Below are 24,104 nucleotides of genomic sequence, written 5' to 3' on the forward strand. Positions count from 1 at the left end.
AAGATCCTCCTCATTGCTTTAGAATCGGTTGTGACCTAGTTCTGAAAATCCAGGAGGAATAAGCCTAGACGAAAATTTGGACTGGCCAATGGGCGATTCGACCAATGTTGAAGCATAGTATCGATATTCTCGAGCTCTATGAAACCCGAGATAGAAGGTGTATTGCTTGCCTTATGCTACCTGTCCACGGTAGTCTGGGGCTTGATTCGCATAAGTGCCTCAACACACAATGCTAGATCTTGGATCGGCTCTTGCCTTCCGATGTTTCCCTACTCGGTGAAACAAATCTAGATACCCCGCTCCTACCCTTCTATTTGGTGAAAAATTTGAAAGATCTTACTTCGCAGCCGACAATTTAGGAATGGGGCTCCCCATCAAGCTCTGGGGTAACAACTCCCTTAGGGTTATCACTGAGACTGTAGGTACTTTGATTGAATTGGATCCTGATGTTGTTGAGACACAAAGCCTTGATCAAGCGATATTGAAGATCATACTAGACCCAATGTTCGACTCAAAGAATGTGGGATCGAAGCAAGCAAAATTACTGTATAGTGTGTATAAAGCGGCTATCCTCCCGGCTGATTGCTAGACGGTGACAAGATATTGATGAAAGCGGTTCTCTTCGACCTCAACCTAACTCGGTAGCGATCACTGAGTTGACTCTCTTTGCAACTGGGATCCATTGAGTCAGAGTTCTGTTCACCCTATCGACCATGCCACGTTGTGGGTGGCTTGTCAACAATCAAGTTTGAGTGACTTTGAAATTCAAATTCAAAGTTTTGGCTATAATTCTACACTTGGGGAGAAGCACATGAGATGCTCAACTTGGTCCCTAGCAATGGACCCCAACTTGGAAGGACAAACCTGGATGCCAGCTGTAATGATGACAATAGACATCCTAGAAATCGTGTGACGACTCCAACTTTTCCCGAGAACTACAAAGCTCTTTTGCTCCTAATGACTTTCGTAGTTTTCAGGAGGATCCTAAGGAAGCACCTGATGATGGCTTTCTAGAGGACACTTTGGAACCTTCATATGACCATAACACCTTTGGAGAAAACTCCTGCACCTAGGTAAGCTGGACCATTACCAGGTTATTACCTCTAACCATAACCAAATTATTCCTTGCAGCATCGTTGTAGATCAACCTTAGATCACCCAAATTTATACTCAGCAAAGGCCATTGATCAGTGCTAATTTGGATGCAAAACCTGTTGCATCCACTTTTAGATGAATGCATATGATTATTGACAACCTCCCCTCCCCCCACAATAGGAACTAATTTATCTGTCAGCCAAATTGCTTAGATTGGGGGAGACCTCTTTAATCTTTAAGAACTAGGAGGCCCTCCATGATCCCATCGTTGTAGTTGATCCTAATGTGCTCCCCAATTGTAGAGAATCCATTCTAGTCATTGAAGAAGTCTTGGAAGTTCCTTCGATTCAGATTATCCAGCCAAACATTTCAAACCTGAATGACATCTTTAGGGAAAAAAATGTTAGCATGGCAATTGAGGTTGGGATGTGCATAGTAGAAGTGAAGAAATTGCTGGTAGCCCATTGTGAGCCTATGGCACACCCAGTAATTCCCAGCACTCCCCTAGTTTATTCATGACGATTCTGTCTTGGAATGTCCATAGTCTTGGTTCACAACAAAAAAGGGTGGTGATCCATGATCTTTTTTGCCAATACAAGCCTCAACTCATCTCCGTATGGGACACCAAACTCAGCTCCACCCAGTTGGGCATCATCAAGGACATCACTGGCTTTAGGGATTGGAAGTGAGAAGCAGTTAATTCGATTGGTAGTGTAGGAGTTATTCTTTCTTATTTGGGATCCTACCTCCTAAACGCCATTGATATCTCGAAAGGAGAATTCACAATCCATGATAGATTTAAAAATCGTAGAGACTATTACCTAGGCATTTTGCGGAGTCTATGACCCTACCTTGTATGATTAGAGGAACGAACTTTGGGATGAGCTCAAGTTAATGAATGATGCTTGGAATCTTTCTTGGCTCATTAGTGGTGACTTCTGCGCCACTAGATTTGCTACTGAAAAATCCACCGGTGCATCTATAGTATCTACCACCATGCGGAAGTTAAATGAATTCATCACTGATTCTGGTTTGAAAGACATTCCCCTAGTTGGAGGACAATTCACGCGGTCTAACCACTAAACTCAGCCAATTCTTGCGAAGCTTGACAGGTACTTAGCTTTCTCTGATTGTCTATCTCTATTATCTCTGTTAAAGAATAGTCCCACATGAATTAATGAGTACAAAGATCTTGAGTTTATTAGTTGGGAAAGAGGTTTCCTAAGTTGACTAGTCATTTTGGGATAGGGCCTTGGATCCAATTTAACATTCTCATTCCTCTTCCTTTATTTTACAAAAACATACCTTTGACCACTTGCCAATCCTCATGGATTGTGAAGGACTTGCTTGGGGACCTCCTCCTTTTCCCCTTGATGTGGTTTGGCTGTAGGATGAAGACTTTAAGCCGCTCATTGGCACTAAATGGTCGCATCCTTGTGCTTTCCTCCTCAAGCTTAAGCTTCTAAAAGGGCAAATCAAATCTTGGGCCCAAGAAAAATTCGGCCAATCGAATGAAAGGTAGGCTGCCTTTCTGTGGGAGATCAGTGACATCGACCAAGGGCCTTAGAGAGCTATGAGAGGTGAGCATTGAGACGAGAGAAGCAGACCCCGTTCCTGATCACGAAGGCTGCCGCCGGTGCCCTTCTTGTCGGTCTCGGGGATAAAGCCCGATGATGCTGCAAGATATTCCTCATCGATGCGATGAAGGAAATCACGATAGAAGATGCGATGAAAGAAGAAGACTGACTCGAGCTCCGACCTCAGGCCATCACTGGAATGACGATGATGCAGGAGGGTGCTTCCGACGGAGCATTTCGACCGACATTCCGAGGACCACCAAAGAAGAAGAAGAGACTCCTGTTGCATGGACCACGCTCCGCTAACGATTGACTTGACGATGACCACCAAGCGACTTAGTGACGCTTCCCGCGACACCCTTTCGTTTCAGCTTTGGACCTACCAGTTTTTCTATAACTCGTGTGGCTCTCCAAGCTACTCCTTACGTTTCGATGATGATGAAGATTGGGTTGAAGAGGGTTTTCATCACTATTCTGATAGCAACGTGCGAGGCTTTAATGGAGCAGTTCTCTGAAGCCACTAGACTCAAGTCAGACGTCTCGCCAAGGTCCAAGTAACTCTGATCTGGACCTTGGTGTTTTTGCTTCCTCGTCATTTGTCGGAACAATACTAGAGTCTACCGCATAACTCAATACCGGGACCACATCACCACGACGCACGTCACCGTTTCGAAAGCCACAAATTCAAACTTTGGCTGGTCCCAATTTCTTCAATGTTTACAACACATCATCCCAACGTCGACACAAGCCAAGCCCCAGTCCCCTCTGTCAACTTTCCCCTCCTTTCTAGCCCGAAAATTCAGCCCCCAAAACTTCCCATTGGTACCTGCATTTGCTCATCCTCTCTACGAAACCATTCCGAACATGCTCCTGCCTGGGACCAACCTACTATCCCGATACCTCCACACTTGCTTACCTCCAAACTTGAACGACTGGCCTATGTTGTCGTTATTTATTTGGACATCCGAGCCATTGATGATGCTCGTCTATTTGACAGGCTTTTCCGGTACCTAAGATTTAGATATTTGCCACAATGCTCTTTTCTGCGTCCGGGTAAATGGTTGGTCTCTTTCCGATCACATGGGGACCGTTGGATGGTTACTCAACTCCCCCCTCGGATTTCATCTTCTTTGTTCGTCACTGGTCCCCATCCTCTTGCAGCGGCAATTTTGGCCAATGGTTGCTGGTTAGTGGCCTTCCACCAGAACTTTGGTATGTGGGAGTCTTTCGGCTTGTCGTCGATCACTCTGGCTCTCTTATTCGGATTGATGATTGTACTGCAAACCATCGTAGGCCTGATTTTGCCTGTTTGTTCATCAAACCAAACCATGAACACTCCGGGAAATATTCTGGATCCGTGTTACTTTCGGCGAGCACATCGGAGATGATGACAATGTTACTACGGTTGGATGTTGGACAAGTTTTTTTCTAGATCTGTGTTACTTTCGGCGAGCACATCGGAGATGATGACAATGTTACCTCTCTTACCGGAAACCGTTTGGGCGTCGGTTGCCAACCCAATAACTTGGATCACCCTGAATCGGTTGACCTGGTGTGCCACTCGCATGCTCCCTCACCGAGATGCCAATTCCCTCGCTGATCATTTTGCAAGAATGGGTCATGCCCAAAGATGAAATTGTTGTCAATTTATTCAGATTGTCTCTTGATTTAGATTGTCTTAGCCGTATTTGGGCTCTCCCCCTTTATGGGGGCTTTGTTTGTATTTTTTTAATGTTTTTTCTTAATAAAATTTTACCTTAAGAAAAAAGATCATCACATAAAAGAGAGATTGTTTCATCATAAACTGACCAAAATTGCCACAAAAGAGGTTTTCTCAAAGAACACATGCAATGACCACTCAAGAATTTCTCTCAACAACGAAGGAAGAAATACTTTTACCTAAATAACCTCACCACACAATGTAAGCATGGAGAATGACCTCCGAGGAATCACAAACTCTAAAACATGCAACATATAAACCCACAATTTGTCCTTAAAACATCATGGAAAATGCTGTCACCTTTCATAGGACCTGGATTTCGTTCTGAACTTCCATCAAACTTCAATTTTAGCTACCCTTCCGGATGAGAGTCAACAAAAGAAACTAAATCTTTCTAGTGTAACCTCAAAATGCCACTAGAATAATTATGGAAAGATGGAAATTTCCTAACCCAAAATTGTATATAATGAGTCGTATGCTCTACCATACTCAGATTGAGCGTGATTTATCATCAGAAGTATGAGAGATTCTTTCCTTTCAGAAAGCTGAGAAGATTGTGTAAAAAGCTGCTACCCACTTTTTCATACTTAGACAAGTCTCTTGTGGAAGATTGAAGCAACATATTCAGAAAAGATGAAGAAAAACATGAAGGTAAAGGGGCAATGCAAAAAAATATGATCAACTGATTCATCCATTTGTAAACAAAACATACACCTAATGTCTGACACTTACTAACCACAACGAGAAGTCTGATCTGTAGTTAGAATCTCATCTTCAGAAGCACACTACATGAAACATTGAACCTTAAGCAGAGTAGGACTGCCCCAAACTAAGGCAGAGGAAGGATTATTACACACCTGAGGAGAGAAAAACCAAGCATAAAACAATGGATTAAAAATCAGAATTATCAAGTTTTAATAAGCTTATCTTCACCACTAGCAACATAAAATGAGACTTCAATAAAGAAAAGAGATAAATTGTCTCATTTAACTAATTATTATGCAAGCCTTTCTTAGAGTTGAAATCATGGATAGGTGTTTTGTCGATTTGTATCATGCATCAGATTTTGGCCCATCCAGTACACCCTGTATCTGCTGATACAGGGTGATGGCTCGGTCAATATGCCTGATACTTATCAGATTTTGAGGTCCCTGAAACATGTGGAGAATCTGATACACCTATCATGGGTCAAAATCTCAACTTTCTTCCATAAAAAAGTTCTCTACAGTTACTCGAGGGTCTACTACTAAACAGAGCAAGTGAGGAAATGAATGAGATGAAGGAACCTCATCAATTGTTGGATCCAACTAGAAACTAATCTTATTCCCACGCCTCACATGAAATTGGATTCTTATTCCCTCACCTTCGTAGGGGAGAAGTGTCCCCACAGGTTCAAGAAATAACATTCTTTTAGTCCCCCTCCATGAGCTTAAAACTAGAACCCATGAAACTTATCTAACGAAATTTGGAATTAATGATTAGACTTCCATCTCTGATGCAGAAAACTCTTTTTCTTCTTTTTCTTTTTCTTTTTTTTTCTCTCCATCTCAAGATCATTGCTGCTTTGTTACCATGCTTAGCAGTACGTAGAAGTGTGAAGACAAGAAGAGAAAAGAGAGCATGAGAGAGAAGAGAAGAAAGAGGAAAATGAAAAAGAGACGATTTGATGTGAGAATAGTTTGGGATAGCTTAGAATTTAGGATGATTAAACTAAAGTAAAATTACAATAATGTACCTGCTCCCTATTACGTCCTAGGAAATAAGATTCAATGCCAAAGTATTTCCCTAGAAAACTAAGAAAATTAAGTCAACTTATAATTTCTAGGAACTTTTATGAAAGCAGACTGCAAAAGTAAACTACCCTTGTTTGCAACACTTAAACGGTATGGATTGTAGTGGATTAGGCCTTTGGCTTAATGGCCACCGTGGGGACTTAAAGATCCAGCCTCCAGCCCCACTATACCAAACTGATATTCATCAAACACATCTTATACACTTGAAGAATATTTTTGGTGTCACTTGACCTTATTTGTTTTGCAATACTCTTTTTTATTTTATTTTATGAGGGATGTTTTGCAATACATCTGGAAATCGATTATTCTCTTTCTGGCATTTACTTGCAAATCAGTGGCTTCCCATCTTGTCACTTTGTTGATCTGTGGCTTTGGGTTTATGTGAGGCTGATTGGAATGCTTCTAAATGTTTTTGATTCTTGCATCAACTTTACTCCTTTCTTGAGCTTTCCACAGAGCAGGGGAAATGCTGATCCCACACGCCTCCTGGAGGAACTTTACTGGCTTCTATTGATGACTGGGCATGTGGTTGCAGACAAGGCAGAAGGAGAAACACCAGTGGTATCCATTTTAGTGCTTAATTTCTCCTGATAGAATTTCTATATAAACAAACAATCGACTCGTGTCTGATGGAAGATATCCTTCTGTAGCATCAAAAGTGGCATATTAAATTCTCTCTATCTCTGCACTTGTGGATCTGTTTGTGTACATTTGGAGTATTGACTGAGAATTTATTAACGGTTACTGATTTAAATAAGAAACATAACACCATGAGGATGAGATGAAAATAAAGTGAAGAAAAAAAAAATGAAGATAAGAAATAACAGAATAAAATAAAGAGAATGAGTAACAAAATAGTATGTGGAGGAGCTGGTATCTTAGAGTGAGCAATTTTATTAGACCAGGTTAGCTAAATTGTCTGTTGTAGGTTTTACTTTTGTAGAGGATGTTTGTGCAACTGATTATCCAGGGGCTTGCAGAGGTCTGAAGGGGTACTTGGTGGGATTCACTAATATAGAGGAGGGGGTCAAAGAAATCATCAGACTTCACATTTTGTCATGAAATGGTCCTGTTTGCATGTAGTTGCTTTGTTGTTTCACAAAAATCTCATGAGATGCCTTAAGTGAATATGTAGACTTCTTACCATTTCCCGGAGCTTGCTCCCCTAGTAATGCCAACCACCTTGCCAATTTGTTGGCTGGTAGTGGAGTCTCCCAACAGTATTCTGTTGCAGAAATTCCTTTCTGGTAGAATAATTTCTTTCATACTCTTTAATTTGGATTTGGTTGTTATCCATTGTTCTTTGTATCTTCTCTTTGTTTTGTTGTCAGTACATCTTCTCCAGTGATCCTTATAGACCTCCTTACCTGCAAGGAGTGTTGGGAGTTCTATCAACTGTAGAATGTAACAGTCAATGAATCTGTAGAATTCTGTCAACTGAAAGGGCTATCTCCTTCTGAATTCAAGGCCACTGCTGACTAATCTTATGGTTCAAGTTTATGAATCTGTACAAAAGCTTCTCATGTCACCTCCCTAAATTTCAGTTTCCTAGTTTTGTATATTACAGGAACTAGGTTTCATTTGGCCTTATTTTTAGTTCAAAAATCTTTTTGTCACTTTTTGTTGACGTGTTAAGATTATGTGTAGTTTTTCCTTTTAACTGACTGGCTGAAGACTTTGCTTTAACCTTCTTTTCGGTACCTTCAATTTGTATCTATTGCATGTGCATGGTATTTTGGCATATCATAGTCTGTCATTTCAGTTGACATAGTTCATCTCATATTACTAGTTCAATCTGAAATGCATAGGTGAAAAAGACATTTTGATATTGAGATCCATTATGAATTATAACCTTTTTACCAGGATAATAGTATAGGAATTTAAAAGCTAGGTAGATTTTTTATTTTTTAACTAAAATTAGCATTCCCTTTTTTTTTTTTTTTTAAAAACTCTCTATTTTAATCGCATAACTGTAAGTTTATTTTGGCTCAATCAGTACCTATTCTTCATGAACAAATAGTTCAAACTGTTTCAGTTATTCTATAACTTTTCATGGATAATAAATGCTCAATTTTGTGCTTGTAAGGTGCCTGAGGCATTACAGGATCAGTTTCCCTCTTTTACAGAAGCAGGACAACATCCTATAGTTGTACTTTCTTGGTAAGGCAACTGTTGCACATTTCACTTAGAATTGAGGTGATGAGTAAGTAGGAAAACTTTCCTGTAGATAATTTCTTCAGAGAATCTGTATGTGATGCTGGGTATACACCAAGTTGTGTTTAGGGGGTACATTTAGTTTTTTCCTGTTCATATTATAAAATCAGCGAATCATATTGCTGATGGCCTAGCAAAATCAAGTGTAACAAGGACTAGATTATTAGCCAGAGAGTTCTTCTCCGATGGAGCTTGAGGGCTTTCCTCTACCCCTCTGTATCTTCCTTGTTATTTAATGAATCACCATATTAAAAAAGGGTGCTCTCCACCTATGTGCTGCAGTCAATTTAAAATACTGTTGATTTCCCATACTAAATACTAGATCACAGTAAACTCTTCGCAAGAGGTGTACTGTTATACTCTATATGTAAAAGTGTGTGTATATGAGTACATATAATAATCCCTTGATATATTATTAACGATATTTAAAAAAATATTGCGTCAAAATTTTATTCCTCAGTTGAATTTACTTCTCTATGAAATTGCTGAACTAGAGCACTAAATCTAAAATTTATGTCTTAAAACTAATTCTGAACACCTGTTGATGTTGAATGCAGCTCAATCATTAGTTTTTGTGGGCTGTGTCAAGACTCGGATTTGAGGTTGGCATATTTTACTCCTCGGCTGATGGAGGTAACTTGTTACAAAATAAAATTCTTTTCTTTTGATTCAATCAGTTTTCCAATAAAATGTCATGTTCCAGTTTGTTATGAAAGAAGTTTGCATGTCATCTTTAATTGTTGTTATGATGATTATGTTTTATATAGGATGTGAGATATATTCTGCAATGATCAAAGAAATCTAAGACCTTGAAGAAACGAATTTAACCTCTTTTTGCATATTTTTTATTTTTTTAATGTTGAACACTATAGCCTTGTGAGACTTGAACCCATGATTTCATGCTAGAAAATCTCTTATATGGCCATTGAGTCAAAGACCCTATCACAGGTTTAAACCTTTTTGAAAATAGGATTGTTGCAAATTAAATTTTTTCACTGCATGAATAGCTGCAATAGCATATTACTGGAACGATCTCCAGTAGATAAATCATGTGCAAAACAGACACAATAAAGGCATGAGTAATCAAAACAAAAGATCCTTCACTAGGTAATAGCATTGATTAGGGATTTTATTGGTTGAGGCAGAGGGTGAAACCCTACTATAGAGCAATTAGTCGTTAACACAACATACGACCCGATAAGATTTGGAGTATTTTCTCTCAATATAATTCTTATTATTCAAAAAAACAGATTTGGGAATATTCATTGTTGTCAGATGGATCCGAAATAACTCCCCCAAAACCAGCGATCCCCAGACCGCTGAGAGAAGAGCCATCAAAATTCAACTTTAGGTAACCAACTTCCGGGGAAGTCCACTCCTGCATGACTTGAACCTTGGTCCCAAAGTGCATCTTTGCCAGATTGCTCTAGCTATCACGGATAGAGGTACCCTTGAAGGAGGAAAATGACTTCTTAGTCAGAAGCCACGTAGAGATTTGCCCCGACACCCTTTTCGCTACTCTTACCTTTGATTCACTTTTAGCATCGAAACGCCTTCGGTTACGTTTATTCCAAAGCCCCCATGGTATGAAACTGACACAGTTGGAGATCATCACTTTGCCAAGACCAGGAAGAGGATAGCCAATGATTGATTTGCTGAAAGAGATCAGATTAGCTGATATACAGAATTGCAACCCCAACTTGCATAGGACAGAGGTTCACACATTCCATGAGAATAGGCACTGTAGCAGAATATGACTGGTGGATTCAGCCTCAGCATTGCAAAAAGGACACAGGGGATCGATAGATGGGTGACCCCTTCTTCTAAGCACATCTACCGTGAGAATCTTACTTTGGCAAGCGCTCCACATGAAGAATTTAATCTTTGGAGGTGCATAGAGACGAACCCTGTGGTGAATTGTTTTGTTACCCAATTCACCTTGGTGGATAGTGACCAGACTGACCTACTGGTGCATCTCATCATGAAAGGAAATTAAATTCAAAATTCAAGCTGCAACATTCATGATGGTGATCAAACCTCAAATTCAAATTTTAGCATTTATGAGGAGAACTAGCAATTGGCAAGTGACAAAACTTTATTGCCTATAATTGATATTTGACACCCTTGAGCGAATAATTTCTGCCTGCCTTAAATATTTCCTCTTTTCCTATCAACCCAACTATCCCACATCATCCAAACATGCCATTACTTCTGAAAATGTCTCACCTACACCCATCAACATACCCCACCAATCCTTCCATTGACACATTCATAAACCTTGCTCTTCCAACAGCATGTAGCCTTGATTCATCTCTACCTTACCACCAGAAAAAAACAACTCAATACCCATGCCTAAACCACCCTTACTAGACCATGTCATTACCGACATTGGCAAAAATAAAACACCAATAGTGAAAACTGATCATCAAATTATACTTTCCATCACTCCATTTGCATTTTCATGCAGTTATACCTGGAAAAAACTTAGGAGATGAACATAATACCCCTCTTGCAACACCACCTTCAACTATCCAGGGCCAAATAATGGATACTATATCATCTTGTAGTGATGGTTTGTCAACTCAAAATTCTGTTTCTTTTCAAGATGATGTAAGTGGTCCATATCACTTCCAGTAGATTTCATCCATGAGAAACTATGGGAGAAACTGAAGCCGATAAATTTTTCTTTCCACAATTTGATGTAACTGATTCTTGTACAAAGAGCCAAGGTAGACGCTAGCCCTGCTAGACTAAAGGGGGTAAAGGCAAGCAACTAAAATCACTATTACAATCCATTCAAAGCTAGAAGGATGAGTTTGATGAAAGACGTGGGGAAATGATGAACTTCATTAAATGATGACAAGAAAAATTGAAAACAGCCTGAAAAGTCTCAAAGGAGTTGCCTCAAAAAAGAAGGATGAGAAATGATAATAAGGATAATCTTGGAACGATTGAGTAGTAGAAGAAGAAGAAGAAGAAGAAGAAGAAGAAGAAGAAGAAGAAAGCTTAAGCTATCATTTTGCAAGAAACAAAAATGCAAACTATGTTTAATTTGTTAGTTAGGGACCAATGCCTTATCCCTTAACCTGGTTGGCTTGTGCTGTTGTGTTTGGCTCTGCTGGGAGTGTTCTTGTTATTTGGGATAAGACAATTTTGGAGATGCAAGACATGCGGATGGGTAGTTTTTGATTTCTATCAAATTCAAGTGGAGAAAAGTTGGTATTATTTGGTGTTTGAGAGGAGTTTATGGGCCCATGCAGAGATCCAAATTTAGGGATGAGTTGTCTCAAATTTTTTCTGTTGGGATCATCTTTGGCTTTTTGGCAGGTGATTTAAGAGCCATTGCTTTTGTAATGAGAAGTCCCTTACTAGTAGTAGAATAATATCTTGTATTAGAGGATTTTGTGGTTTTATTGGTGCATGTAAACTTGAGGAGATTCCCACATCTGGGAAAAAACAGCATGTGGAGTAATGGCCCATTAAACCTTGTTCTATCTAGGCTCGGTAGGTTCTTTACAAACCATAGATGGCTACAGGTGTTTTGGCAAGCTTTCGGCCTGGTTCTTGGAGAAATTGTTTTGACCACTGGCCCGTCCTTTTGAATACTAAAACAATTGTGTGAGGAGAAAACCTTTTCAGTTTGAAAATAGCTGGTTGGAGTGTAAAGAATGTTATCGGTTAATGGAAGAGTGATGGAATCACTTTCAGGTGGTGGATACAAAGGGGGCGGGTATGACCACCCATAAAAATGGTTTGTATAGTTTCAATATAGTTTCAATATAGTTTCAATATACCTCAGTTTGAGTTGAATGGCAGAAAACCACCTTATATAGTTTCAATATACTTCAGTTTGAGTTGAATGATATGGCAATCTGCTTGGGTTTGGACCCGTGGTTCTCGCCTGAGCATTTATTTGGGGCTGCCTCTCTTCTCAGCGAGGATGGATAAGGCTCTTTGAAACCCAGTTCTGGAGAAATTACAGCGCAAGTTATCCACTTGGAAAGGTCAGTTGATATCTAAGGCTGGCAGATTGACTCTCTTCCAACCCTTGCCTTGTTGGCATTCTGGCTTATTATTTATCCTGGTTTAATATTATATATAGCTGTTCTTTCACTTTCTTTTCCTTTTGGAATAGTCTCACATAAATTAAGGATTAGAACGATTCTATGTTTGTCACTTAGGAAGAGGTCTCCTAACTGGGCTTGCCATTTTAGGATGAATCTGGACCCACCTCTTCTAAGTAATATTCTTTCTATTCAAAGAGAAAAAGAAGAAGTTTCCTCAAAAGAGTGTCTAGTTTGTATAAGAAGTGTATATTTAGAGAGTGAGATACAGACTAGAACGTAGGAGAACTATTTCCATGAAGATTAAATCTACTTTTTGGATTGAAATCTTCCTAATGGAATGTCTATTAAAAAGAGTCCATTGGTCAACAATGCTAATTCAACTGCTTTCTGTCTTTAAAATAGACTAACCCAATCACTTCCTGTCTTAATTTTCTTTCCATCTTTCACTTTTTTTTTTTTTTATTTCTTCTCGTTTATTTGTTCGTGAAAGGTTTCAAGTATCTTTGGCTTACTAGAAAGAATATGCAGCTCCCTGCTGCTTGACCTGTTATAAACTTGAATTGTATCATAATGTTTTTAGTCAAAAGAGTAGATACATACATTTTAAAACGTGTAGTTTTAAGGCTAGAGTCATCTTTTCAAGCTTTCTTAATAATTGTTAAAGTTGGGCCGGTTCCTCCCAAAATGATTAGTTGAATTTAACAAGTCTCTTCTCTGCTAATAAGCATTGGATCTTTTCAAGGCAGAATGAATGTGGGGGGATTCTCCTATGTAGAGCATATAAAATCTGTATACCGATGGACATTTTTGCCTACAAAAAATAGTTGGATAATACTTATCCAACCATTGGATTCATTTCTGTGGTTTATCTGCAGGCAGTAATATGGTTTCTTGCCAGATGGGCTGATACATATCTGATGCCTTTTGATGCTGGCAAAGGATATAATTGCACTCCAGGACAGGAATATGAAGACTTGCATGTGTTGCAGCATTCCAGGAAGGCTCTACTTAGTTTCTTTGGGGAGCATAATCAAGGGAAACAAGTTCTTGATGTTATTGTTCGCATTGCAATGACATCGATAATGTCATACAGTGGAGAGAATGATCTTCAGGTATAACCTCTCTAACAGAAAATTAGCATCAGTTGGTTGTGCTATTTGTTTGTAGTATTTCATGTGTATTGAGTTGACCTGTAAAACTTGTACTATGTGAACCTTTTCTTAATGTTGGTGGTTTCAATACCAAAAATGATGTGAACGATTTGTGAAATCCATGACTTACAAGTCATGTAGCAGTAGAACTGCTAGGCAAAGGCTAACTTGATGTTCCAATCTACTCAGCCAAGAACTTTGTCTGCATGTCTGTTGATTCCCAATAAATCTCAATACTATAATTTAAGATTTCATGTTGATGAGTCATCTTAAATGACATTGCTTATGAAGGAAAATGACAGGTGAATTTTACCTTGCACATATTTTTTGAGATTGTTGCAATACAAATTCATACTGTTTGTAATTTTGTTGAAATAGAATAAGTTTATCATTGTATGCGGTACCTTTTTTTTTAAATATTTAGGCTGTATATGGAAATTGGTACTGCTGGTCAGTTTGAAGATTGTCTATGTTAGAGAATAAGAGATTCTTTTTGTTTGCTCTACTCAAGCTATAGGACAAAAATAAGATACTCTCTACGTTGATTTAGAATTTTCTTATTGCTATGATACTCTCTATATAAATGCAAAATATAGGAGTTAGGGGGGTTGGCACTGAAAAGTTGGTGATCAGTCACTCCTTAGTGAGCTTATTGTGTGGTTATTAGCAGCCCTGCAAACTTGGTTCCAACTAATTGTAAGATCATTACAAATAATAGAAGTTTGTAGGAGGGGAATTCAAGGACTTTCGAGGGTATAAAATTGAATGGAAGCTGTAGAATGGAGAAGAAAGAGGAAAGAGAGAAGAGGAAAAAGAGAGTTCAGAAGTGCAACAATGTGCGCCACTCTTCTAGAGGTTGAATTTGGATTTTGGTTCTATCTCAAAATGACTAGCCACTTTTTTTTTTTTTTTTTTGAAATGATGCTGAATTTTATTAAGAGAGCTCAAACGAGCAAATTACAAGAGGGGAAGCCTTCCCAAACAATGAGAGATTGTTGGGAGGTTTTGAATTTTGCCACTTTATCAACCAAAGAATTGACTGATCTAGGAACGAGGTTCCAATTACAATGAATGAATGACTCAATATCAGCAATATAATCAGTGATTGGCCGGTGGCGCCAAGGAGGGGAGCTATCTTTTGAACACCAGTTGATGACAGTCTTTGAGTCGCCTTCGATAATCAGCTTGCCATGGGTATTGCTGATTCAAATACTGCTCAAGTGAGTGGTTTTCTATTCAGGCCTATTGCTCAATCTTTTAACTCATTAACTTTTCTTCCTATTTCTCAATGTGGGATTTTTTCCTACCCCCTCTCATGTCTAGACATAATGGGCCTGAGATGTTGGCATAGACTTCCACCTTATAGAGCCCACAACATACAAATAACTTGGGGAGCACAAACTGGGCCTCGGCCTACACACATCTTGTTCTAATACTGCTGTTAGATTGAGCCTGGTTTCACCCCCAAAATGAGTAGCTACCTAGAAGGCCTATTACTCAAACCTTATAACTCATTAAATTTTCTTCCCATTTCTCAATGTGGAACTTTTTCCCACTCAACAAAGGGTATTCAACACTCAGTTGGGAGGAGTTATCGAGTAGTCTATTCATTTAATTCTCTTACAGGTTCCTTTTTTTTTGCGGTTTTTACTTATTTTTCAATTTCTGTTATTTGAAGGAATTGGTTGAATTTTGGGCAGTCTCGCACCTATTCTCCTCCCTCTATGGTTTGTTGGGAGCCTCCTCCGGAAGTTCCACTCTGAGTTGAATTTCGATGGTAGTTCTTTTGTAAATCCTGGTATTGGAGGATTTGTTAAAAAAACATTTTTGTGTTGTTCAATATACTTTTTTTGACCCTCTTGGACCATGTAATTGAAATTAGAGCTTTGCTTCAGGGTGTCTAGCTTTACGTTCAGCGTTATTCTTGTCCGAGTGGAAGGGGATTTATTTGCAGTTATTTCCTAGTGTTCTAGTGCTGCTACTCTTGCTTGGCACCCTCGACATTATTATGATGAGATAACATTATTGTGTTCTAGATTTTCTGTTGTTCGGTATCATGTCTATCCATCAGCAATCAAGTTATCGATAGTTGTGCAAAGTTTGGTGTGACAGGATCTAGTGTTTCTTTTGGGGTTTGAGGGCTCCCCTCTCCCCAACCTTTTGTTGTTTTTCAAAATTTATGGATAAAAAGTTAGCATTCCAAAAAGAAAAAGAGATGATTAAAATGCTAGGGGCCCTTGTCTTGAGTTGAACACCATTCAGTAACGAAAGTCAAATCGGTCTCAACTGCTAATCTTTTGTCGTTCAAACGTTGACTATAAACTTGCAAGTCCGTAAGCAAGGCTCAACTTCACTTGAATCTAGACAGCTCAAGGAGCCGTGGTAGGTGGCAAGGGTCTCACCCATTTCATCTTGAAAAGCATCATTGAAGAGATGTGTCTCTTTATCCCTATCCAAGTATGTGTCGAGATCTTAATAGAATTTCCCTTGTCAGGGTAAACTTCAATGGTAGTCAAGAGGGAATCCAGGCCCCTCAAGAGGGTTTTTCTAAATTATTTGGGTAACGTGGTCCTCGTATTTTTTGCTCCTTTTGGGCATTGTAACTCTTTGAGGCTGAGCTCTGTGGTTTTAGAAAATTTCAGGAGTTTTTTCAGGTCTTTCAGTGATCGGGGATCATTCAGCCATGATCAATAGTGGCATTTCTATTCATTATCAAAAATCTTGGTTGCATAACCCTAGGAATTGCCAATTCTATGGTAGATCAGTTAGTTCTTGATGGGGTTTTTCAATCCGGTTTAGTTGTAGGAGATTCATTTCCTCTAGTTGATCCCACTTGGCGTATTTTGTGTTGTTGTAGTCCTCGGAATGTCACCTCTCTGCCACTTTTCATAAGTTCTCACTCTCGTCTCAGATTGCTGGCCTTGACCTGATTGAGGAGCATAGGTGCCTTACTTATGCTGAATTCTCTAGTCACATCTCTCTTCAAAATAGTCTTCAATCTATTCTTCACATTGAACGTGTGCAATGGAAGCAACAAGCCTGCTTTAAGTGGCTAGCTGAGGGCCACACCAACACAAAGTTCTTTCATGCTATCGCTTCGGCTTGCTGGAGGACTAACCGAGTCACTTCTTTGTCCTTCGACAATGAAGTTATCTCGGACAGGGCCTCTATTACTGATGCTCTTCTTAGTTTTTTCTTAGATCTTTACAGGGAAGACTACCACCACCACCCTCGTCTGTCTAGCCTTCGCTTAGCCTCGATCTCTCCTGCCTTGGCGGCTTCATTGAGTAACCTTTTTCGGATCTGGAAGTTGAAGATGCTGTTTTGGGCCTCCCGCGAGATAAGGCACCGGGCCCCGACGGGTACAATGTGGAATTCTATAGAATTTGTTTGCCTACCTTGAGGACATATGTTATCTTTATGGTTTGCAACTTCTATGATGGTGGTATCATTTTAAAAGTATTGGTGCCTCCCTCATTGCTTTGGTGCTCAATAAAGTCAATGTTGAACACCTCCATGATTTTAGGCCGATCAATCTTGTCTCTAGTCCTTACAAGATCATTGCTCGCGTCCTGGCTCGCCGTCTTAAGGTTGTTCTTCCCACCATCATCCATCGCGGTCAAAGTGCTTTTATCTGAGGCCGAGATATCCTCGACTCCGCCATGGCCACTCATGAGATTATTGATCACTTCGTCAAGTTGGGCCTCCCCCGGTTTGTCCTCAAGCTTGACCTTGAAAAGGCCTTCGACCGTGTGAGCTGGTCTCTTCATGATGATATTCTTCTCCGCATGAGCTTTGGGGACAAATGGAGATTTTGGATCCACAGTTGTATCTCTTCAACCACTTACTCTTTGCTTCTCAACGACATTATTTGTGGCTTTTTCCATAGCTCCCGTGACATTCGGCAAGGAGATTCTCTCTCCTTGTTGCTCTTCAATATCGTTGTGGAGTACTTGTCCTCTATGTTTTACTCTGGCCGTTGCCTTGGCTAGCTCGACACTGTCTCTGACCAGAGTTGCTTTGATATTCCTCTGCTACAGTTTGCTGATGACACCATCTGCTTTGGTACCAACACGCTTGATCAAATCCGCAATATTAAAGCCCTCCTAGGCTTATTTGAGATCACTTCTGGTCAGAAGGTTAATTGGAGAAAGACAACTATTATGGGTTTCCATATTGACCCTCCCCTCCAACTCATGGCGGATACTTTGGGTTGCTCAATTGCGTCTCCCCCATCCTCCTACCTCGATCTTCCTCTTATTGACTGTAGACCCTGGATGGGATTATGGGCCCCGATTATTGAAAGGCTTGAGCATCGGCTATCCACTTGGAAGGGTAGGTGGCAGATTGACTCTCCTCAACTCTTGTCTGGCTGGTATACCCAACTATTTCCTCTCGTTCCTGCCTTGTCTCGCCTCTGTTTGCCGGTGCATTGACTTGATCAAGAGACGATTTCTGTGGCGTGTTATCAGTAATGATTTTCACCATCATCTCGTCAGTTGGGACAATGTTTGTATGCCGAAGTCCTTGGGCGGTCTGGGGATCAGACGTACCAAGGAGATGGGATCTGTCCTTTCGCTTAAGTGGTTCTGGAAACTTAAACTCCTCCTTGGCTGCATCTTGGAAACCGATGGTGGCCTCCAAGCTTCGGCGTCTTGGGGATAAATGGATTACCGATGGTAGCAGTTGCCACCTCTCCCCCATTTGGAAGGTCATGTTTCATCTCCTCCCCACCTTCCGCAATGCCATCCGCTACTTTTTTGGTGATGTATCCGGCCTTTGTTTTTCGACCGACTGGTTGTCAGGTGATGGTCCTCTTGTCATGTTCTTCCCCCCCGCTTCTCCAACTTACCACTTGTCGTGATCTCTCTATTGCAAATGCTTGGGTAAACGGCTCCTAGGATCTTCGTTTGAGGCGCGACCTCATTGATGAGGAGACCATTACCATTTGCAACTTGATTGATGGACTTGGCAGTATTATGCTTCGCGCTGAGGTGGCTGACCGAATGATTGGCTCCCTGATGATAGTGGATGTTTCTCAGTTTCCTCTGCGTATGGTTTCTTAATGGGCTGGACCAGGCCCCCTGCCTCTCACCCGACTGCCATTGCTAAAATGACTAGCCATTTTGGAGGTGTATTGCTCAAATCTTATAAACCACAAATTTTCCTAAAACTTATCTTTTTGAAACAATTCTCATTAACATATACCAAATTCTATGGTTTCATGTTTCATAAATCTGAGAGCAGAGCTCAAAGAATGAGTTTGTGACTTGTTTTAAGTAGGAGCATTGGCTTTTAGAAATTATGTCTGACTAAAGTGCACTTTAGTATCATGTAATGGAAGAGCTTTTATAACATGGGAGAAAACTCCTAATAGTTATGTGACTCTTTGCTCTAGCTTTTAACTGTTTCAAAAATTTCAATATATATTGAACCTTAGCTACTCGACGTCTCGGTTCCTTGTTTGTGTTCACATTGCTGGTATGATATAAGCGAGGCTTTTCAAGAATTTGTCTTGGAATTCCTCAGTAGGTAAATTGATTATTATATACCATCTGTCTAATTTCGTAAAATACTTCTCTGAGTGGCCTATTGAATTTGAATTGATTAAATCAGTTTGTGAACTTTTTCGTAATTGGTTGCATGATTCTCCTTTTTTCAGGCGATGACTTGCTACCAGCTGCTGCCTGCACTTGTTAGACGCAAAAATATTTGTGCTACCCTCATTTCATTGGTGAGACCTAGTTTATGTCTTTCTATGTTGTGAATGATGTTAGCATGTTTACTTGAAATTTGTAAAAGAGGTACTATTGTATCCGTTGATGCAAGAAAGCAGGTTTTGAGAAAATCTGATATAGTAACTTGAGATGTACGAAGTAGTGTCTTGTGCATGCGAAGATGTTGGTTTTTGAGTGGTTTCTTTTTCTTGCATATATCAAACAGCATTTTTGGGTACCTGTTGTCTTCTCGTGGTACCTTATTTTTAGTGATTAACTTACATTTCAGTGCAAGTTGTGACATGTAAGCTACTCCAATTGGTTGAAATGGTTTGAGTTTTTTGCTAAGCATAAAGCATGCTGGAGCTCTGCCAATCATTCTCGATTTATCTTCCCTTGTGTTACTTTTATTCCAAGTATCCTATGTAGCAAACATATCACATAGGAAATTGGTGTTTTCCGATATTCTGCTTTTCTTGTTTCACATTACTTCCTTTGATAATTAATCAGATCTCTTCAAAGTTTACTTTGTAAATGTTTTACTTTTTGGGGGTGATATATGTAGGACTCTTGGCGCAACTTTGCAAATGCTTTTGCAAATGAAAGGATCCTGTTCTCACTTGCTGGGCCCTTGCAAGTAAGCACTATTGCCACCTTTGCTTTACTTAAAGAAGTGCTAGATAGAGCCTTGCCTTTGAGGAATTTTACACTGAATGAGGTCATTGTATAATCATTTCTTGTCAAAAAAGAAAATAAGTACATGTGAGACAAGATGGTTGCTTTTGCTTTCTCCTGGTCTCCATGAGTGCTAATCTAGTTGTTCACAAATGGTCAGGACTTTCTCGGAGAACTTTATTGATTGAGTAGTAAGGATCATGCACTTGAATATGCCAAAGCTTGCATTTCGAAAGTAAAACAAGATGTCTGGGGAAGGTTTCAAAAAAAAAAAAGTTCCGTTCTCTATTCAGAATGCTGCCACTTATATAATTTATGATATGCAAAAGAGAATGTAAACTGACCTTAATCAACTGATAAAAGCAATGTGTAGAACAACATAAATTTCAATGATTACTTTTTATCTCTTATTACCCTAGCTACTTGCATCTAATGTAAATTCATTGAGGTGTCTTCTTGAGCCAAGCAAATAAATGGGTCCACTTGCACCTGCTTGCTTTTTGTACTCTCTGACTTTAGAATCGAAATGTACTTCTGCTTTACTCTTGTCCTAATTAAACTGACAGGGCTTTTTTTTTTTTTTTTTTTTTTTTTTGCTGCAGCGTTCAATTGCAGAATCACTCTGCCATTTGGCTTCTCGAATTAAAAACTCTGAAGCTGCAAATCAGTGAGTTTTCTGTTTTAACACTGTCTGGAACATCTGATTATTTGCGTTGACAGTTTAATCTGTGTAAGAAGTAATTTCATTACACGTGTGAGTTTATGACAGGTATGTGAGAGATCTCATGGGACCAATGGCTGCTTACCTTGTAGATGTGTCTGTCAAGAATGATCTGAAAGCTGTCGCACAACTACCTGAGACTATCCTTTTGGTTAGAACAGATAATATATTCATGTTTTGTTACTTACAAATAATAATTTTTTTGAAAGGCAATTTGTTACTTCAAATTCTGACAGCCAGTCTATTCCATTTAAAAGAAAGAACATTAGTAATAAATGATAATGCCAAAGTTATGCTATTCTGCAGGTCAGCTGTTTATTAGAGCGTTTAAGGGGAGCAGTTAGAGCCACTCAGCCTCGTAATCAGAAGGCAATATTTGACATAGGAGTAGCTGTTATGAATCCTCTTTTGACGCTTTTGGAAGTTTACAAAAATCAGGTAGTAATTGTGCTTCTATCTCTTTCTTATCTGTGATTTTATATATCTTTTTACACCAGTTTGGGCCAAATGTTCTGATATTGATATTGATCCTTATAAATGCTTTCTAGTCTGCAGTTGTGTACAAGTTACTTAAGTTTGTGGTTGACTGGGTTGATGGGCAAATAGTATATTTGGAGTCGAAGGACACTGCAACTTTGGTTGGATTTTGCATGCAGTTACTTCAAATCTATTCCTCACACAATATTGGCAAGGTGAGGTTCCATTCATTTTGAGCATCTTTTGATGGATTTATGTAGGCATAAAGTTGCAGTTGTCAGTACGACCTGTTCCACTTGCCTATTCTATTTTCAGTTACCTGTGAGTGCATTTATCTTTGTCCTTTTCTGCTCATTTAACATTGATTTCTTACTTTCCTAGATTTGTGAGCCTTCACATTGAACATAATCACGGGTGTTTTCAAGGTCTTCATTGCACTAGAAAATGCCAATTGAAACTACTCTTCCTGAGTTGATAGGATAGTCCAAAGTGATTTTGCTTAGTTCTTTTCTGGTTTCAGTTATCGAAGTGTTCGTGGTTACCTTTTCAAAAAGCAAGTGTCATGATTACAATCATTTTCATTATATGAGCCTTGTTCTAAGTATCTTGGGGTTGGCCATGGGAACCTTCATCATCTGTTCTGTTCTGTTCTATCTTATCTCCATAGTTATCTCTCTTCATTAATCTATATCTTCGTTAATTCTATATCAAGTGCCAGCAGAAAAAAAGGTGTTTCCCTCCAACATCTTGTTGTGGAGGAAATTTCTTTCTAGCATGTAAGGTTTGTAATGTTCTTTCTTTTAGTAATACATTCACACTTTCTTCTCAAAAAAAATAAAAAATTCTATATCAAGTGCCAGCAGAAAAAAGTCAATTGCTCTTACGGTTAGTAAACAAAGAAAACCAAGATACCCTTTCTGTTATGTTATGTTTCTAAGGGCATATTGGCATTTTACTTTGTATATGGTACCCTCATAGTTTAGAGGTCTTTATGAGTCCATTAGATTCAGTTTGGTGCACGTTTTCTTACTATAGAGTTATGAGATATGTAGGAGTGAGGGGTATTTTTGGACTACTCATGTAATATTTTATGTGAGTTAATGAAAGAGGTCGACTTTCCCCTAACGAACAGGCTGCTCTCTCGTGGCTTTCTCCTCTCTTCTTCTTCTTTCTTCCCTTTGTTCTCATATCTTTTCTCAAGCTTATAATTTTACATGGTACCAGAGCTTTTAGATCTATAAAGGAGGGGTTTAAGGTTGTCCTCTCTCTTTCAGGCATTTGATCTCTCTCCAGGTTCTTTCAGATCTTTTCTGCTGATTGACCTTAAAGGATAGTGCTTTTTCCTTTATTTGTGCTGTAACCTAAGGGTCATTGACTTGTGCTCCATCACAAAGCAGTTAATTTGTGTGGTTGTGACCCTTTTAGGGCTGGATAATCAATTAAAGGTCTTCAAGAGATCTGTGCCTGCGTCACCTATCCTAGTGTACAATTGTGCTTGAGCAAACATGTTTATGTATTGGAGTTACAGATTGCTTCTTGTTGAAAGTAATTGATAATGTCTTTAGGCTCTATTGGGTGCTGGAATTCAGTATTTGCTAAACCCAAAGTGTATGCATTTGTATGGGGTCCATAAGTGTGTGCACAGATCAAGTTTTCTCTTTTGTGAGCAGGTGTTATCTTGTGTTCGTGGGGCTTCTATGTTATAGCATTTCTGCTACTATAATTCCAGTTATTGGATGTGTTGATGGCTGATTCAGGAGAGGTTGTTACCCCTACTAAGAATTAGATTCTACAGGGTCCAAGAATTATAGCACCACAAATTAGAACTGTAAAATTGAATGGATGTAATTATTAGAATTGGTGTCTGTCTGAAAGTTTTTGATTTCTAAAAGGATGGCAAAATATATCCATGATGATCCTCACTTCACCTTTGATTGAGGATTGGGAGGCTGAAGATAATCAAGTTTATACTTGGCTGCTAAATAGTTTGTTGCTGCATGTGTGTCATCAGGTAATGAGTTGTGTCACTACCAAGGCAATACGGAAAACACTTGAATCTACTGTTGCCCAAGAAAGTATCATGGGCATATGAGTTGTATGTTCTTTAGCATGAGTAAGGGTGATAAAACTGATATAGCACAGAGATGAGAGGAGTCTAACAAGATACTAGTTTTTCATCCTTTCACCACTGATCCTATTGAACTTAGGAAGGAGGGTCAGATTCAGGTTGCAATGATTTCTGGATGGCCTTGGGCCAAATTATGATGCTTTGCAGGCGTAGATGTTGGCTGATGATGATGTTCCTACCCTTGAGAAGGCTTATAATGGGGTTATGAGAGCAGAAAGTGTCTTAATGTCAAAATGGAGTTGAGAAATTAAAAACTCAAATACTTCTGTTCTTGACTTGTCCTCCACTTTCATTTGGTTTGAGTCATCTAGAGGACGAGGGGAAGGTCGAGGACGTGGAAATGATAGTAGTGGTGGTGGTGGTCGTAGAGAAGGAAATGTGTACAAGGGTGTTGATGTGTCTGGAAGCGAGTTGGGGTCCACTAGCTCGTCCACCTTAACCACGTCCACGAGGTGTCTTTGAGTGACCCTTAACTACCTGCATATTGAGAGTAGTGTTTCTATCCCCTTGTTATCCTTGCTATCTTGTGGAACTACTACTACTCCACTCATTACTCTATTACATGCTTTATTGAGTGTAGACATAGTATCATTTGCAAGGATGGTTATGAACTGCATCATATTCACGGCCCAAACTATTAAGAAATTTAGCCACATGGAGTTGCCCCTATTGCGCTCAAAACTTAATATTCTTAGAGGTGAAGGGATAATAAGTCTCTATCTCCTGTAAAACACTCTGTAACTCACTAAAATAATTAATAATTGATAGA

The 24,104-nt window shown here is 39.3% G+C and overlaps 1 protein-coding gene across 3 annotated transcripts in view; it reads left to right on the forward strand.

The window, feature by feature from the left end:
- LOC137951600 (uncharacterized) overlaps positions 1-24,104 on the forward strand; it is a 56,375-nt gene that overhangs the window by 16,297 nt on the left and 15,974 nt on the right. For 2 of the 3 annotated variants that reach the window (XM_068798374.1, XM_068798383.1), the window contains exons 16-25: positions 6,642-6,746; positions 8,272-8,345; positions 8,957-9,032; positions 13,342-13,578; positions 19,280-19,351; positions 19,900-19,971; positions 20,612-20,676; positions 20,779-20,881; positions 21,037-21,168; positions 21,279-21,422. In XM_068798374.1, the coding sequence (XP_068654475.1) occupies positions 6,642-6,746; positions 8,272-8,345; positions 8,957-9,032; positions 13,342-13,578; positions 19,280-19,351; positions 19,900-19,971; positions 20,612-20,676; positions 20,779-20,881; positions 21,037-21,168; positions 21,279-21,422 (1,080 nt within the window). Of the gene's footprint in view, positions 1-6,641; positions 6,747-8,271; positions 8,346-8,956; positions 9,033-13,341; positions 13,579-19,279; positions 19,352-19,899; positions 19,972-20,611; positions 20,677-20,778; positions 20,882-21,036; positions 21,169-21,278; positions 21,423-24,104 lie in introns of those variants that run through there. The other variant, XM_068798387.1, reaches the window with a different exon arrangement.

This window comes from Aristolochia californica, unplaced genomic scaffold (assembly GCF_029961685.1).
Source record: "Aristolochia californica isolate CCGP_79_NKW_82.1479 unplaced genomic scaffold, dmAriCali1.0.hap1 SCAF_1, whole genome shotgun sequence".
NCBI lineage: Eukaryota > Viridiplantae > Streptophyta > Magnoliopsida > Piperales > Aristolochiaceae > Aristolochia > Aristolochia californica.